The sequence below is a fragment of the Thunnus albacares genome, chromosome 5, assembly GCF_914725855.1.
Source record: "Thunnus albacares chromosome 5, fThuAlb1.1, whole genome shotgun sequence".
Taxonomy (NCBI): Eukaryota; Metazoa; Chordata; class Actinopteri; order Scombriformes; family Scombridae; genus Thunnus; species Thunnus albacares.
In genome coordinates, this window is record NC_058110.1 from 27,156,046 (window position 1) to 27,173,206 (window position 17,161).

The following is a 17,161-nucleotide window of genomic DNA, read 5'->3' on the forward strand; positions in this document are numbered from 1 at the left end:
GTGTGACCTGTGTCACATTATGAGTGTGTGCCTGTGTCATTCCTCTACATATGATCTTGTGTCATGTATGGTTGACAGAAGAGTCTTTCCCACGAGGGAGCTTGTAGGCGAGCCACAAACTTCAACATGACAGTGACTGTTCAAGGAAGTTCCTCTTTTAATTTGCACAGTCCTCACTTCACTTCCCAAACCTGTTTATCCTAAAGATCATAATTTCATAGACACAATGAAGTTCATCACAGAGAAGGTTATTATCCCTCTCAGGTAAGAGTTGTAATTATCTTTAGTTTTCTGCATTTTTAATTGAACTAAAATGATCCAGTGACTTCCTGAAGGATGTTACAAATTAAAACTGATTATCTGTCTTCATATCCTATAATTATAATCCTATAATTATTTAACTTTATGTGTTTTATATACATAAAGTATTTTACTTGTAAATTGATCCATAATAGGCCTACATCATTAAAAATTGCTGTATTATTCTGTAAAATTACACTTAACAGTACAGACTTAAAAGAGATGTTAAGTTAAAAATCTGTTGCACTTTATTATTGTGGCTGACAGTAGCCAGATGATCTTTTGGAAAACTGATCCTCTATTGAGTTTTTCATTTTGAGAAGTTAAAGGAATTGTTCAACATTTTGGGAAATACATTTATTCTCTGTCTTGATGAGAGTGAATTAATAAAAATAACCATTTGTAGTTTCACTGGGATTTGTGCACTGTAACTTGTCAAACAATGGTGAAACTGCACAGAAGTGATGGGCGGAAATCTGATGTTTGTCAAGAAAAAGTTACAGCATGTAACTGTCCTCAAAACCCCCAATTATCATTCATACATTTCGCTTTGTGCTTGAATTAAACATACAATGTTTTAATTAGTAAAATTTAGAGAAGATAGTGGGCTAGCTGTTTCCCCCTGAGTGCAGATTTTATGCTAGGCTAAGCTAATCACCTCCTGGCTCTATCTTCACACTTAAAGTGGCATAACCGATATTTTTAATAATAACAATGTATCAAATGACAATGTGTAATGTGACAGAGAATTATCAGAGACTCTGCAGCTCCCCTTGGCTTTATGGACTGAATTTCATCACAATGTTTAGCTCTGCAAATGTACTGTTTTGGTTCACTCTCATTGCCTTCATAGTGTCATTTTTAGACTCAGCAGGCAGCTATTTTAAGAAAAAGAGCTCTAAAAATCCACTGTCCACTACCTGCTCAGCACTAAGCAGCGAGCAGACATGACTAGCTGGTGAACATAGTGGTGCGTTTAGCAGCTAAAGAGCCAGATATTTCTCTCAGGAGTCAGTAGAGACCAAAAACTGAGCTAAATGAATATTAGACTTACATTCACCAGGTGGACAGAAAAGGGAACAGTTTGAAATTTAGGGAAATTTGCTTAATATTTCTTGCAGAGAGTTAAATAAGAAGATCAATGCCACTCTGTTTGTTGTTAAATATTAAATTGAAGCCAGAACGATTAGCTTAGCTTAGCATACAGACTGGCGGAAGGTACCAGCTAGCCTGGCTCTGTCCAAAGGAAACAAAATCTGCCTACCAGCACTGCTCACTGATTAACACGTTACAGTTTGTTTGCTCAATTGTACAAAGAAATGTAAAAATAACAAGTTGTGTTGTTATGGGGGTTTATGTGTTGAAATATTTCTTAGCAAAGAGTGGTGACTTCCCAGGGTCTCATTGTCAGTGAAATTGCCAGGCAACCAGTGGAGACTTTCAGACCATAGATTGTATATTATATACAGACCATATTATTATATACAGTATATGATTCAGAACAAGGTCTCAGGAAGAGTGCCAGAAGTGAAGCCAAATTGGCATAGTCGCCAAACCGTGTCATTTCAACTTTCAGGTCTGTTATGTGATGAACACTGGCCTCAAAAGCACCCACACACAATGATTGGAAAAGGGGCAGCAGTAAAATGGTGAATACATTTTTTGAGCATCATATCCCCTGCAAAATGACTTGTTTTATTATCAGAATTTGATCCATGAGCCACACAATTTAATTATTTTATCCCATTCAAGTGAGCAAGGAGCCAACAGGAAGTTAGCCAATTTGGCCAAGCGGAAGTCTCTAGTGAGCATGCCCAACAAACCGAGCCCAACAAACAGGAAGCGTGAGCAACATCATAATTTCATGACATCATTTCTTTACAGCCAATTTTTTGGCTTCATGTGCCACTGAGCAACTTTCATTGAAATTAACGGGACGCCATCTTTGGATCCAGTATCCAGTTCTCCTTAATACTTGCATGGTTCAGACAGAATGCAAAGCGAATTTTAGAGACAGCTTGATTACATAGCAAGTCAATGGAAAGAAATGAATAGATGCAACTTTGCTCAGAGTGGTGCGAATTGACACAAGGATACATCTGCGCGAGTTGAAAATGTTCCAATTTCAGTGAAAAATTCATCCGTATCGTGGAGGACTTTGAATTAACCTCATAAATATACAGGGACGAAAGGGAAAAGATCAGAGTCTGGAGGGAAGTTATGTCATGTTAGCATTGTCAAACAAACAGACACAGTCTGTTGCTAGCTTGTTTACAGTTGATAAACTAGCTAGTTATTTGGTAATTGGCGGATTGTGGCAAATACACACATACGGTCCAGCGGTTACACTTGAGCAAATGACACAAGGTGCAAATTTACTCTGTCTGAACACATCATTAGAGGTGTTGGTAGGCAGATTTTGGGATCTTTGGACAAAGCCAGGCTCCCTGATTCCAGCCTTAATCCTAAAATAAGCTAATTGGCTGCTTACTGTAGCTTCATATTTAGCGTGCAGACGTAAGAATGGTATCGATCTTCTCATCTAATTCTCAGCAAGAAAGCGAATATAACTCAAACTCTTCCTTTAATTTCGTTTTTTTTTCTCCTCAGGAACAGACAGGTACTAAAATCCATCCTGCCTTACCTTTGGGATGTTTACTCTGCACCTTCACCGGCTGGCAGAGACGTCCTGACTCTGCTGTCTCTGTGTTTCACACTCACCATCATTACTGGCGGCCTGCTTCACCACTGGCTATCCAAGACTCTGAGATACGACCATGATGCATCTATCCAGACCGCCTGCATCTACAGCGTGGCCATGTTTCTGGTCTCGTTCCTGTGTCACCCCCTGCGCTGTGTGCTGACCATGATTCTGCCCACAGTCTGTACCAGACAGGGGCGTAAGCTCATCATCTCAGCCTCTGTTATGATTTTACTGTTGAACGTTATTCCTAATATTACCGTTAACGTAGGGGCGGTTGTACGCATCCTGAAGTGCACCGCTGAGGGTTTTACAAAGACTTTATTAAACTCATCTGAACCTTTGAACAAAGCAAAGCGAGACCTTTTTGAAGAAACCATCAAAGTGAGACAGGATATTGTTACTAAATTAGAGAAGTTGCATCATTTCACAGATGTTGAGTCAGAAGTGTCAAAAGTCAAAAGCACATTTATGAGGTTGATTGGGCAGATAGAAGTCAACTTCTCACATGCCAGGAACCTGCTAAAAGACTACAAACTGCTATCAAACCGAATTCTTGCTGCCATTTTTGTTGCCTTACTAATCTTTGAGTCTGCACGCTATTTGAAATCGTATCTGACATCAGTCCAGTTTGATAATGGCTACGTCCCTAAAGAGCTCCTGCAAAAAACAACTCATGATGGCAACAAAAGGCGAGCTAAAAATAAAACTTATCCCGCAAACTGTAAGATAACCACTCAGGAATGTACTTCTTGTTTCATATCACTGGTTGTGGTAACATTATACTTCATTGCAATAACTGTAATAGTTGCTCTGGATCATGTTGTGTATCATATAGTTCAGATGATTTTGCCGTGGCTTCGAGACTTCCCATCTACATCCGCCAGCATAAATGTCAGTTATAAGGTAAGACAGCACAGCACCGTACCTACAGTATTTGCTACCTCGCTGTTAGGGTTTTCATGTGTTCGTTCTCCTTTTTATCTCCTTATAGGTTCAGATGTTTCCGCCTGCATTTTGTATTATCCCACAATCCTGCGTCACACACGAGCTGACAAACTTCCACAAAGAGTACAGGTGGACCTTCAGCCCCGAGCCTTCGCTCTGTGATGTGACAACTTCAGCTCCAAACCTGGGAGTGACACTCCTGCTGGGATGTCTGTGGCTGATGAGCTACTCTCTGGTGTTCCTTGAGGTCTACGCCAGACGGCTGCGCAGGAAAATCTCTGCATCCTTTTTCAAAAAGCAGGAGGAGAGGAGAACGGCTTACTTGATGAGGAAAATAGAAGCAAAGCAGAATAGAGAAGAGCAAGAAGGGACTTTGCCTGTTGAGGTTGCCTGTCAGTGAGCTTCACTTTACAGTGCAGTTTGTCTGATTTTTCTGGTAAAGTTTTTAGCCACATGTGTGCCTCTAAGAGGTGGCAATGTTGGTCTGTAGGCCAGTCAGTCCAGGCTACAACATCTCAACAAAGAGTCCTAGTGACTTTACAAGTAGGACCACCAACAGGTCAAAGATTTCACTGATTTAGAGAAAGACGTATCTCAACATCTACTTGAAAATTTTGTACAGACATTCATGATTTCCAGATGATGAATCCTAATGACTTTGGTGATCCCGTGACTTCTCCTGTAACGCCCTGTAGCGTACTTACAATATAAGTGATAGGAGCCAAAAACCACAGTGTCCAAACAAAAATGCATTTAAAAGTTTATCTGAAGCTTATATGAGGCTTCAGCAGTCATATTTAAGTCATAGTTAGTCATATTAAGTTGATATCTGCCATATTTACAGTCTTTTGAGCTGCAGTGGGAGTACAATAACAAAAAAAGGGACTTTGACACTAAAAAAGATGGTAACGTTGACAGATATCTACTTGACTGTTCATTTGGACACTTGTCTGTTGTTTTAAGACAGACCTTGAAACAACAGACGGGGGAGGAAGTGGGAGCGTTTGACCTTTATTTGACGGTTGATGATGGGGGGAGACACAGAAAAGGAAGACAGAGAGAGGTGTATGACATGCAACCATTTGGCTATCAGAGCGCCACAGTCTTTGCTTATTTCTAATAATAACCACATCTGAAGGACAGGCGAGAGATTGCCTTACATGTTGAGATGGAACAAGAGCAGTAGGCCAAAACAACAACATTTTTTTTTTGTCTTTTTTTAGAGGAGTAAGGAAGCCATTCAGGATGACAACAGAAACTCAAAGAAGTTGAACCTTTTCTAAGGAACTGAATTAAATTTAGCAAGTCAAATCATTTCCAACTGACAACTGGCTCTTGGTTCTTCTTTCAGGTTAATGTCTCATCATTCAGGGCTTTTATGCTGAGTTTCAATTTTGATAAAACATAATCTGAAGCCAGAGCATCCTGTGTGTGAGTCACTGTCATAACACCTTTCCTCTGAGAGCATGCCACCACTCGACTGCCTGTCTCCAAGGCGCTCACACTTAGACATGTTGTGGTTTATGTAGATGCTCAACCACGTCTGCTCGCATTGCATCCACCTTATTTGTCATAAACTCACATGGTGACTTTTTTTTCCCCCCACAAAGGTCACAGAGCACTTATTTACAGTATGTGTCTCTGTATTGTGCGTGGTTTTGTTTTTCCTCCTATTGTTTCTTGTTTTTTTTTTACCCCTCAGCCCCACTAGATGCCACTATGGCGCTTTGGAGAGACAAGGACAGAGATCACAGAGTATTTTTTTAAATACTATAATGGCCTAGATAACTTTAATAGATTAAATGAATCTGTTTCATGCACACATCTAATATTTCACCAGCCTATTTAAGTCAGTGGCCCTTACAAAAAAAAATCACTTCCTTCTTCACTTCCTCCTGAGAAAGTCCTTTGCATTTCGTCAGAAAGCTCCTGCTTAAAATTCCCATGAGGTTTTGAGAGTTTATTTTAAGACCTAATGCCAGAATAATAATAGAATATCTATTTGTCATCTATTTTTGATCCTGACTTTTTGTCCACTTGATGGCTGTCTCAAAACTCAGCAGCCTGTGTGAAGATGACACACTGTTGTTGGTCCAGAAATGATAAATTATTCATATATTTTTTTGTTACTATGAATTCTCACATCAGTGTTTTGCATACTGTGTGTGTGACAGCTCTGTAATCGACTCAGTGAAAATGCGCTGAACAAGATGATTGTTTTCAAAGTGTAAATAAAAATGAAGACATACAAGATAAAAAGTTCTGCTAATTTTTTCTGCACAGACTTTTTTTCTACACAGCGGCAGCTTTTTTTGGCCAAACTCAGATTCAGACAGTATGAAATAAAACAAGTGTGGGACAGACTTCTTAGCATGCAGCGGTTCAATCAGACAATTATTTGAAGAAAAACTATTCTGCATTCTGCTGTGAAGCTATTATCTGTTCATTAGAGGACGCCTCGGTGGACTGAATGTTCTGCGACTGAGAAATATTCTTCTATTAAAATGGAAGCATCTGTCGTGCATTAGCATTCATACTGACAGTCCTGTCCACAGATAGAGAACAAAACAGCTTTCTAAACTCTAAATTGTTTTTTTAGAAAATATTTTCTTAGTTCTGAGAAACAGATTTTGTGGACGATCAGTTTGGCTGGAGGCTTAGATGGAGAGTACAAGGCTGTAACGGCATCAAAATCTACCACACAGTCAGATTACCATGAGCTGTGAAAGCTTTCCCAGACATGCCTCACAGGAATAGCAAGAATCTTATCATGTGTTCCTCTTTTTCCCTCAGGAGACAGAAAAAAATTCTAATTCGACACTCTTGAGTCTGTGCAAAACCACAGAATCCAAAGCTGCTAATTTGCCCTTTCCCATAAGATGAAGTGTTAACTAAATTATGTCTGCTGGTGGCAAAAAAAAAAAAGTTTACTTCATAATTAGTGTCATTTCAATTCAATAGCCAATCATTGCAGTGGATGTGTTGAATTGCCGGCTACCGCCTCTGCTCTTTCAATAATTGCAGGGTTTATGGTTACAGCCATGGTCACAGTGCCTTGACATGACATTCTGAGCCTGGATTGGGGAGGTGGAATTGATTTTTAAGTTGGTGGCTGCACGAGGAGGTGTGTTGCACTGTGGATGTAATGGTGTGTGATGTGAGAGGGAGGGTTGCACTGGGAAAAATAGAGAGGGAGAGCGAGAGAGAGACAGATGTGGATGGCTACAGCAGCACTGGAGGAGGACTAAGCAGTCATCTGTGTTTCTTGGTTGATTGCACCTGAGCACTGCTACCATGTCAGAGTGAGCGCTGCCTTTGCAAACGATGGTAAGCTGCCCGTTTCCTTCTCTTCAAAATATCTATTTAGTCTCCCACACTTCTATTTTTATTGATTTGAATCAACTGTAAATGTTTAATGTTTAATTTATTTCCGCTTAGTCTTTGTCACAGGCCACATGTAAAATACTTTGACTAAGGGGTTGTACAAAAAAATGATTAGGGGAGGAGGTCAGAAAAGGGGGAGGGTGATGTGGTTTTTCCTCTTTTCTGAAGGGAAGATAGTTTGACCATTTTTGGAAGACCAGGGGATTGTCTTTAATTTCCACTCACCCTAAATTTATATTTCAGCCTTTCCTTGCAACATAAAAAAATTGAAAGTCAAATGAGGGCTTTAGTGTGTGCATTTGGTCCTTAAGGTGCACTTTTTGCAGAGGGCAATAAACAGGGTTTTATTCCCACCACAGTGAACTGATACAACCAATATGTCAGCTATGAGAAACACAGAGTACACTGTATGTGGATCTTTATGGATATTAATGATTAAATTTGATCTCTTCTGGCAGTCATTCCCCCCCCTCACTTTAGTCTGCATCATTACAGAAAGAAAGAAAAAGTTATGCATCATATAAAGTTGGCCTATTTTATCATTCAAGTTGAGCCTTTTTATTTAGTATCTCTTTATTCTAAAACATAGAGTTGTTGGAATATACTGTGCTTCTGCTGTCAGGGCTCTGAGGCTCTGGAACAACTTGCCTGAGGAGATCAGGCTCGCTGAGTCTCTTTCAAATGTCTTTTTGAAACACACTTATCATTCAGCATGATCCTGGTTTTAGCTGATGTCTGCATGATGCAGGATTTTTTTTTTTTTGTCTGTTTCTGTTTCTGTGTGTACCAGATTTCATTTTATAGTCTTTTAATGCTCAAGAGATGCTTTACTGTTAAAGCACTTTGTAATATTGTGATTTTTAAAGCTGCTACATAAATGAAGTTATTATTTATAATTTACTAATTTCACTTCTAATGTGCATATTGGTGTCTATTGTGAAAATTATTATTTCATTAATATATTAAGCTTTACATTCGATTACATCTCAAATTCTTTATGCTTGGCCTTTTTCAGTTATTAATAGTGAAACAAGTTGTATGAACTACTGCAGGGGAAGGGTGTTGCTCTTTCAAAAAGTGAAATATAAGATTCAGACCCTCCACACCCCAATTATTTTTGAACAGTACCCAACTATTGTTTCCCTCTATTTCTGTCTCTAGGATTCATGTTTGTGCCCCTGAAGATCAACTGAATTGTGGCCACTGGACTTCAGCACAATGGAGAACAACACAACCATCTTTCAGGATGTCACTAAGCTTGTAAATCTGACACAAATACCTTTGAACCCTCTTGAAGAGCAGGTCATAACAATATTTTTGACCATGCTCATCTGTGGAGTTGGGATTGCTGGGAATATCATGGTGGTGCTGGTTGTGCTGCGCACTAAACATATGGTGACCCCGACTAACTGCTACCTCGTTAGCCTGGCTGTCGCAGACCTCATTGTGCTCCTCGCTGCGGGGCTGCCTAATATCTCTGATGTTGTCGCCTTCTGGATTTACGGCTACACGGGATGCTTGTGTATAACTTACCTTCAGTACCTGGGCATCAATGTGTCGTCCTGCTCCATCACAGCGTTTACCATCGAACGATACATCGCCATTTGTCACTCCATAAAGGCACAGTTCATATGTACCGTTTCCCGCGCCAAGAGGATCATAGCTGGAGTCTGGGTGTTCACCTCACTCTACTGCATCATGTGGTTCTTTTTAGTGGACACAGATGAAACCGTCTATACCAACGGAGTGGTGGTTACCTGTGGCTACCGTGTCTCCAGGAGCCTTTACATGCCGATCTACTTCCTGGACTTCACTTTGTTCTATGTGATCCCGCTCGCTGTGGCAACTGTGCTGTACGGGCTCATCGCCAGGATTTTGTTCATGAGCCCTCTGCCCTCGCATCTCAACGACAGAGACGGAGGAGGGTCGGTTCACCAGGGTCACTCCAACAGTACTAACAAGGCCAATAAGGGTGCAGTCTCTGCAAGGAAACAGGTACAACACTGGAAAACAAACATCTTGATTGTTCAGTCAAATTCATAATTTTTAGGCACACAGCTCTGTAGATGGTAAAGTCGGTCAGTTGGTCCGCCACTTTGGTCCAGAGTGAAAAATCTTGACGACTATTGGATGGATTGACATGACATTTGTAGACATTCATGGTGCCCAGAGGATGTATCCTACTGATTTTGGTGATCCCCTGATGTTTCCTCCAGAGCCACCATGAGGTTGATATTTATGGTTTTGAGTAACAACTATTACATGTAAATGGATTGCCATGAAATTTGGTTCTGACAGTCATGTTCCCCTCAGGATGAACTGTAATAACTTCCTTCCACTTTTCCATCTAGTGCCATCATCAAGTCAAAGTTATTTGTCCAAAATGTTGGTTTAAGACCAAAAAATAACATTCCTGTAGGAAGTTTAGTACTAATTAGCAAATAAAATGCATGCTAACACACTCACACACAACCAGAGCTGCAACAATTAGTCAATTGACAGAAAATGTATCTTCAACTATTATATACTATGATACTCAAATACTCATTTTAGTATTCGGTTAAATGTTCAGTGGTTGCAGCTTTTCAAGTGTGATAATTTGAAGCTTTTCTGAGCCAAACATGATAGTAAACTGAATATCTTTGGATTTTGCACTTTTGCCAGTTTACAAGACGTTTGAAGACGTCGCCATGAGCTTTAAGAAATTATAACGGGCATTATTCAAGAAATTGAGTGTCAGATTAACTGACAATTGAAAGAATCGTTAGTTGCAGCCCTATTAAACCTGCTTAACATCAGCATGTTAGCATTGTCATTGTGAGTATGTTAGCATGCTGACGTTAGCATTTAGCTCAAAGCACTGCTGTTTCTAAGTAAAGACTGCGAGTATACTTAGAAATATACTTATAAATATATTTAGAAACATGACCGTGAACTTAGTCATGTTATTACAACATCTATTACACTTACAATGAGTCATGGCATGCAGCATGTGTTTTAACTTAACGATAATTGTACAGTTCCTCATTATTGTCACATAATTACATTCTGTTCCTCATTCCCTTGCTCCTCGATCTTTTTTTCTGTGGTGCAACAACAGATAACCAAGATGCTGGCTGTGGTGGTCGTCCTCTTCGCCTTGCTGTGGATGCCTTACCGAACACTGGTGGTGGTCAACTCCTTCATCGACCCTCCTTACCACAACACATGGTTCCTGCTCTTCTGCCGGATGTGCATCTACACCAACAGTGCCATCAACCCCATCATCTACAACCTCATGTCGCAGAAGTTTCGCGTCGCGTTCAAAAAGCTCTGCAAGTGCAACTACCAACACAAAGAGAAAGCGGCCGAGTACCATGTGCCGATGTATTACAGCGTGATGAAGGATTCATCTCATGAGAGCAACGAGCTCGTCACAGACCAGGAGGAAGTGAGCAGCAAGGTCAACAGGAGGTTAAACGTGACGGATGATGATACAAGCACATTCAGCATTTCTTAAAAATGAGTCTCATTTAGGAAATTATCTGTAAAAGTCCCTAAGATTGTTGTTATTTCTGCCAGTTAGAGTTATTTATTAAGGCTGAGATCATTGTTCTCTGTGACGGGGGTTTTGTTTGTGGTGTAGTAGTTGTCATACTTTTGCATCAGTATTGTAACTGTGTTGTAAATACTGGCTTTAGTGTACTTCAGACTGCTAGTGGGACATTATAGTGGCATTGTAATGTATGTCATCACTACAGAAAAATGAGTGAGTTCTTTGAAATGCTTTTGGAAATATTTAAATAACCATTTTTAGTGCTCATAAACAAAAAATGAAGTAAGAACGACTGTGAAAGATTGACATTTTATTATATATTATACATGTGTTACTGATGCTTTGATTATATATTTTGAAGTAGATGTTAGAACTGATGTTTGAATAGACGATGCCAGTATGAACTCAACAACAATGATCTAATCTTCAGCATAATGTATCTCTGTGTCTCTTGATAACAAATGCACTTGTGCTTTTCAGGTGCTCAGGCTGCGGGTACACGTGTTACTGGAGTGGAGCACACTCAGATGAATCACACTCTTCAACAGCACTAACACACAGAACCCTGTTTCATCTAACACTTATTTATACATTTATTCCAATTCAACAAGAAAACATTAACAGGACAGACAACAACAACAACAACAAACAGGGGGAAAAAAAGGAGAGTAAGTGTAACACATCCTGTTCATACAGAACAAACCCATCATGTTGTGTAGACTAGAGGTCTGGTTTAATGTTTCTAACTAAAGCCATTTAATGCATCACATCATGTAACTGTACCAAACTGTGGCTCACATAGTTGTAGGTATTTATATAATTGAACGGTCTCATTGGTGAACCTTGACAACAAGAAACAAAAGAGCCACATTTGCTAACACAAGCAAATTGTCAAAAATATGAAAGTTGAGATGAAATGAAAAATGCCTTTTTAACCCTTTTAGATGACGGTCATATTGTGCATCTATTTAACAATATATGCCAAAAAAATCCATTTCTTTGTATTCTTATATTAAAATCCAATTATGTTTTCTTCCTGTAAAACAAAATATGAAGTTTGCTTACATAGATTTCAACCAATAATATCATGACGTCCACCCATCAATCAATCTTCAACTTTTAGTAGCACAGAGCTAAGGTTCGTTATGTCACACCCTCTTCTCAATGTTCAAATCAAAGCCCACCTGTCTATCCTGTTTAACTCGGAAATATGTCACGATACGGAAGTTAAATACTCTTGAAATGCTGTTTCATCTGGACTTGAATAAATAATAAACAGTATTATATAAGATCATTACAATTGTGAGATATATACAGTAAATCTCAGCAGGATAGTGAACCAGCTTCTATAGACAGCTGGACGTTAGCATGGTTACATTAGCAGCTAGGCTAACAACCTAAACTACATAATTTAAAGCCCCTACACACCCATGATTCACCTACACAGGTGTTTTTACTTATGTTGCCTGATTATAGCTCGTCTCAAGACTGTTTGGGGAGCTGTGACATGCAGATAAGTGGGAGAATTTGAAATGCTCAATATGTGCACAAATACACGCACTAAATGGCATGAAGAACACAGAAAAGGCTCAGATCTTGGACTGTTAAAGTACAGTCGGAACAGATTTCGCTCCCTATTAATTTCTACAGAAGACTTATATCCTCTTTCAGTCATGAATTGACCCCTGGCTCTTTTCCTTTGCACAGTGTTAAATATGACTGACCTGTGAAATCATGAGACTCTGAAACAGCCAGTTTGAAAGAGGGGTCGGGATTGACCTCTCATTTTGGAAATATTGTTTGTGTATCTTCTTGTTTTATAACTGCAGGGCGAAATAATACGAGCAGCGGAGAAGGAGGGAAGCAGCTTGGCTGGAAATGCAATAAGGGTGACAGAATAATAACAGTGAAGTGTTTATAATTATAATTTACAACTTTGTGGAATGATGTTGTTAGCCTGATAGCCATGCTAGCTTCCACAGTTTATGTTTACAAACCTACTCACACTATTTCCTGTCCCGCCTGCTTTTTTTTTTTTAACGCATCATGTGAGTAAATTTCACCTGGTAGGACTGCAGCTTTAGTTTGTGACTATTTACACTGTTATCATTGTTACTAGTTCATGTTTGGTGATATCATGTAATTCACAGTGTAGCTCCACCAATCTCAACCTGACTAGAGGTCTAATTAGCCAGAATAATTGAAAACAACTCTGTAGTTCTGCAGGGGCTTTAATATTAAACGTTTTAGTAGCACAAATGTTTGTCTTTGTAACACCAACTACCTCCTCTTATACTCCTTGAGTCTGTCACTGGATTTACTTCCCAACTAAAAAAACAACACAGAAACTCTCCATCAGACCGTCCACTGACAGTATTTTTGCCCCCCAGAGCTGTTCTGCCTCTGCCAAAGTCTACAAATCAATTTCAATTCAAAACATCAGTCAAGTCAGAGAATGAAAATAAAGTTGTCATTTTTAGCCACTGGAGATGTGCAACTAATCTGACAGCAAGCCCATAATGGAACAAATGTTGCTGTGATGCTAATTGTTGTCAACAAGTTTGCAGATCGTCTTGTGCTGTCAGGCACTTTACCGCACGTCTCTGCGCTGACCTTTCTGTTTGTTATATACCTTGGTGCGAAGTATCTACAGAACACCAATAGGAGATCTGTTTATAAATCCCTTTCACAATGTGTTTAATATATTTATCTATTATGTATATTGTCAGCTAGAAGTTGATCTCGTGTAATAACATTTTGTAAACAGGCTTTGTAGTTTCATGTGAACTGAATTTTACAGACCTCAGAAATGTAAACATACATGGTATTTATTTATGGAAGACATTTTATGTGTCAAATTGAAATAAATCTTGACAGTTATTCATGTGATATTTTCTTTAGAAGTGTTTTAATGTAAGAGAGAAAGTGTAGGTACAACATAAACATAGCGATCTGCTGTATATTAGCACTGGTTTTTGAGGAAATAACAGAGGAATCATTTCAAGGACACAAATATAAGGACGACACTTCAACATGTAAATAACATTAATAACAGTTGGAATAACAATCATTAGATAAACATATGCCACTATGGAAATGTAAAGCAGTTGTAGGAACTAATCCAGCTTCACCAACATATAAGGTCGGGCACCTGTAGAGTCAATAATGAAGGAGCCATATTCTCTGTCACATCGAAAATAAAGCAATTAAGTCCTTCTGGACGCCGTGCAGACTGTATAGCGTTGATAAATTCCATATGAGGAGTATTTATGATGGGAGAGACGTCTCGAGGGTCTGAAGGAAAGAATCAATGAAGGCAGAAACACAGCCGAGACCTGCAGCATGGAAGCTAAGACAGTATCTCTCTTCTGAAGGCTGCTATTTATCTTTTCTTTTCATCTCTACAATGTAACAACAAGGATCAATAATAGTTTTTTTTGTTTTATGTCAGATAGTAGAACGCCTTTTGCTGTAACTGATAATCTGTTCGTGTTTACTTACTATCATTCGTTCCCTTTAACACAAAATTCTTCCCTCAGAATATCCAGCTACTGTCCAGACAGACACTAAAGATTCAAAGTAATGCCGTCCACTTTCTGCAGAGATACAACTTATTTTAGAACAACAGCTTTGACAGATAGTGGCAGGTTTGCTCACTGTGTCTCTGCTTGCTAATGGCTGTTCTAAACCAGGACTTGTCAGATCACAGATTTTTTTCAAACTCCTGCAGAAAATAACCAGCAAGATGATGTCTGAAAGTTTTTCACCTTCGTATCACAAAGAATTCAACATTTCATGAACCGTGTAGACAACGTAGTGTGTTCTCATTCTGTGATGTGTTGCCAATTATGTTTTAATAATTATTTTCCTTCAGTTGTTTTCCCCCCAAATATTCACATTTGACAAAGATGTGTCAATATGAATTTAAGTATGGTTTATTATCTGGTGGGTTTTTCAGTATTTTTTTTCTCTATTAATCTCCTTTTGCACTACAATAGACATTTTGCCTGCTCATTTGTACTAAATCTTTTATAAAATAATAACTTGCAAATGGCAATTTAAAAAAAAGACTTATCTTTTCAAATATGTTCAATCATTTAAAAAACGATTGCGAGAACACACACTGAAGAAGGGCGTCTTGCCCGAAATGTCCGTGTGGCAGTTAAAAATAAGTTAACTAGGTGTGCTGTCCGAGCCCTTTTTTATTTCATTTTCACTACTTTAAGGACTCAGCACCCTGCGTTATTATTGTGAGTTGAGCACATTGTACTAAATTTTTCATCTTTTCAAATACAGAAACCTCAGATGTTGCAGGTATTTAATTTTTGAGAGTGTTTCATTTAAATGAATTAATTGTCAGAGAGAAAAGAGTAAAGTTTTCTTTAAAAGAGAAAACTCTGAGTTGACCCCAGAGTCCTGGCATCACCATTGGGTTGCCAGGCAACCAGTGCCGACTGGTGCATCTGGGTGAGAGCCAGCACATAACTCATCATAAAACTATATTGTTTTCACATGTGTTGGTAGATGGATTTTGTTACCTTTGGACAGACCCAGGCTGTTTCTCCCTGTTTCCTGTTTTTGTGCTAAGCTAACTGGCTGCTAGCTGTAGCTTCATATTGACTGTACATTAGAGTGATATCATCTAACTATCGTCAATAAAATGAATGACTGTATTTCCCAAACTGTCAAACTCTTCCTTTAAAACTTCTTTGTTTTATCTAAATTGAAACATTTCCAAAGTTAAAACCATGAAATTTAAATGTGAATAAGCTAATAAAGAAACAGACATATTTATAATCTCCTGTATTAGTAATCAGTTCTATCTGGAGATCCCAGTATTTATTATTTACGTCACAGCCTGCTGGAAAATTCATCTTTTTTTTCTCCACCAAAATATCAGATGTTGCAGAACAATATCTGCAAGTACAAACTACAACCTTATTAAACTTTTTATGGTTATATTTCGGCACTGGCAGCAGCTGGTTAAGGTTAGGGAAAAATCATGGTCTTGGTTAAATACAGAGAAAAAGTCTGCAATTACGTCTTGCACAACATGTTCATTAACATTTAAGCAACACCACAATCTTTCACCAACTATAACCAAAGTCATGAACCACACACGAGACTCAAGATGTGAAGTCTCTGGTGCCAGAGTCCTGCATCTTGTAGCGATTACATTTGTTAACGCAATATTGTAATTTTGTCATTTCAAGGAGGCAGCGTTGGTCGGTTTACGTCAACCTTAAAGGTCACTCCTGGTGCAGAGTGAAACCTCACCAGTCACTCACAGGTTTGAGCTGGGACTTCACCACTGGGCATATTCAAGGTTTTAATGACCAAACAATGCAGCTGCTGCACAGATGTGAAGGCTGTTGTGGCTCATGATGAGGCTATGTTTGCAATTCCTCTGGTCCATGGGCAAAAAATGCACAAAACATGCAGGGTCACACAGAGTGTAAAAAGTCAGAGCACTTTATTTTCATATAAAGGCTTTCTTTTAAAATGTTTTGTTAGGTTTCAGGGATTACAGATGCATACAGACCACAGCATACACTGGATAACCCTATGAAGAGTATTTTTCTACTGTAATACTTTAACCTCTTAGCATCCACTGGATCACTGGTGACCCACTTAAGCCAGTTGTAACCAGCTTAGCATCACGCAGTAATGAGTATAAGCAATTGGCACAATTTGGCCACTTGGAGGCGTTTTGGAGAGTTTTGGGGACACCAGTGATACCACAACCTAAAAACTCTCTAGCTCCCATAAGGTTAGGTCTAGAGGTCTGAAATTTTATACAGGTGTGGTTGACAAGATGTAGAAGGTATGTGGTGATTTACACAGTTCTGGCATAAAGCATGCCCTAGTTATTGTTATTCAAACTCATTAATTTAATTAACTCATTATAGACAAGGACCAAAAATGCTGTTTTGAGCCATATTTGAACTGATGTAATTTTTGTTGTGTTTGCTAAACAAACACATTTCCAGAAACTAGAAGATGTTTTCTTTCAAATGAAGCCTAATACATGGATTTTGGCCTCACAATTCAAAGCGTTTCCATTTGGGTATGCCAAATAGGTGAAAATTCAAAAAAAAAAAGGGTGGATGTTAAGAGGGTTAAGAGTTAACAATGGATCATTATTTTGATCCTAAAAAGATTTTATGACAATGTTTTGGCAGTTACATCCTTATCCTTACTTACATCACTGAGAGAAAAATGTTCAACAGCTTTTTACATGTGGTGATATTTATGTTAATTTTCATCTTTGGATCTCTGATAACCTCTATCTT

The 17,161-nt window shown here is 38.8% G+C and overlaps 2 protein-coding genes across 2 annotated transcripts; both read left to right on the plus strand.

Moving 5' to 3' along the window:
• The first annotated feature begins 226 nt into the window (after window positions 1–226).
• On the plus strand, window positions 227–6,144 carry LOC122982287 (osteoclast stimulatory transmembrane protein). The gene is made up of 4 exons (XM_044351473.1): window positions 227–264; window positions 2,053–2,144; window positions 2,823–3,907; window positions 3,996–6,144. The coding sequence occupies exons 1-4, from the start codon at window positions 227–229 to the stop codon at window positions 4,347–4,349; spliced, it is 1,569 nt and encodes a 522-aa protein (XP_044207408.1). The 3' UTR covers window positions 4,350–6,144.
• A 2,373-nt stretch (window positions 6,145–8,517) lies between these two features.
• Window positions 8,518–11,495, plus strand: LOC122982717 (thyrotropin-releasing hormone receptor-like). Its single transcript, XM_044352232.1, has 2 exons — window positions 8,518–9,328; window positions 10,434–11,495. Exons 1-2 carry the CDS (start codon window positions 8,552–8,554, stop codon window positions 10,830–10,832), a joined length of 1,176 nt encoding a protein of 391 aa, XP_044208167.1. The 5' UTR covers window positions 8,518–8,551; the 3' UTR covers window positions 10,833–11,495.
• Window positions 11,496–17,161: the final 5,666 nt, after the last annotated feature.

Coding starts and splice junctions, on each gene's coding strand:
- LOC122982717 (XM_044352232.1), top strand. CDS start 8,552: ATGGAGAACAACACAACCATCTTTCAGGATGTCACTAAGCTTGTAAAT. Junction 9,329..10,433: donor CAGTCTCTGCAAGGAAACAG/GTACAACACTGG, acceptor GTGCAACAACAG/ATAACCAAGATGCTGGCTGT.
- LOC122982287 (XM_044351473.1), top strand. CDS start 227: ATGAAGTTCATCACAGAGAAGGTTATTATCCCTCTCAG. Junction 2,145..2,822: donor GAGCCCAACAAACAGGAAGC/GTGAGCAACATC, acceptor TGCAGACGTAAG/AATGGTATCGATCTTCTCAT. Junction 3,908..3,995: donor GCATAAATGTCAGTTATAAG/GTAAGACAGCAC, acceptor ATCTCCTTATAG/GTTCAGATGTTTCCGCCTGC.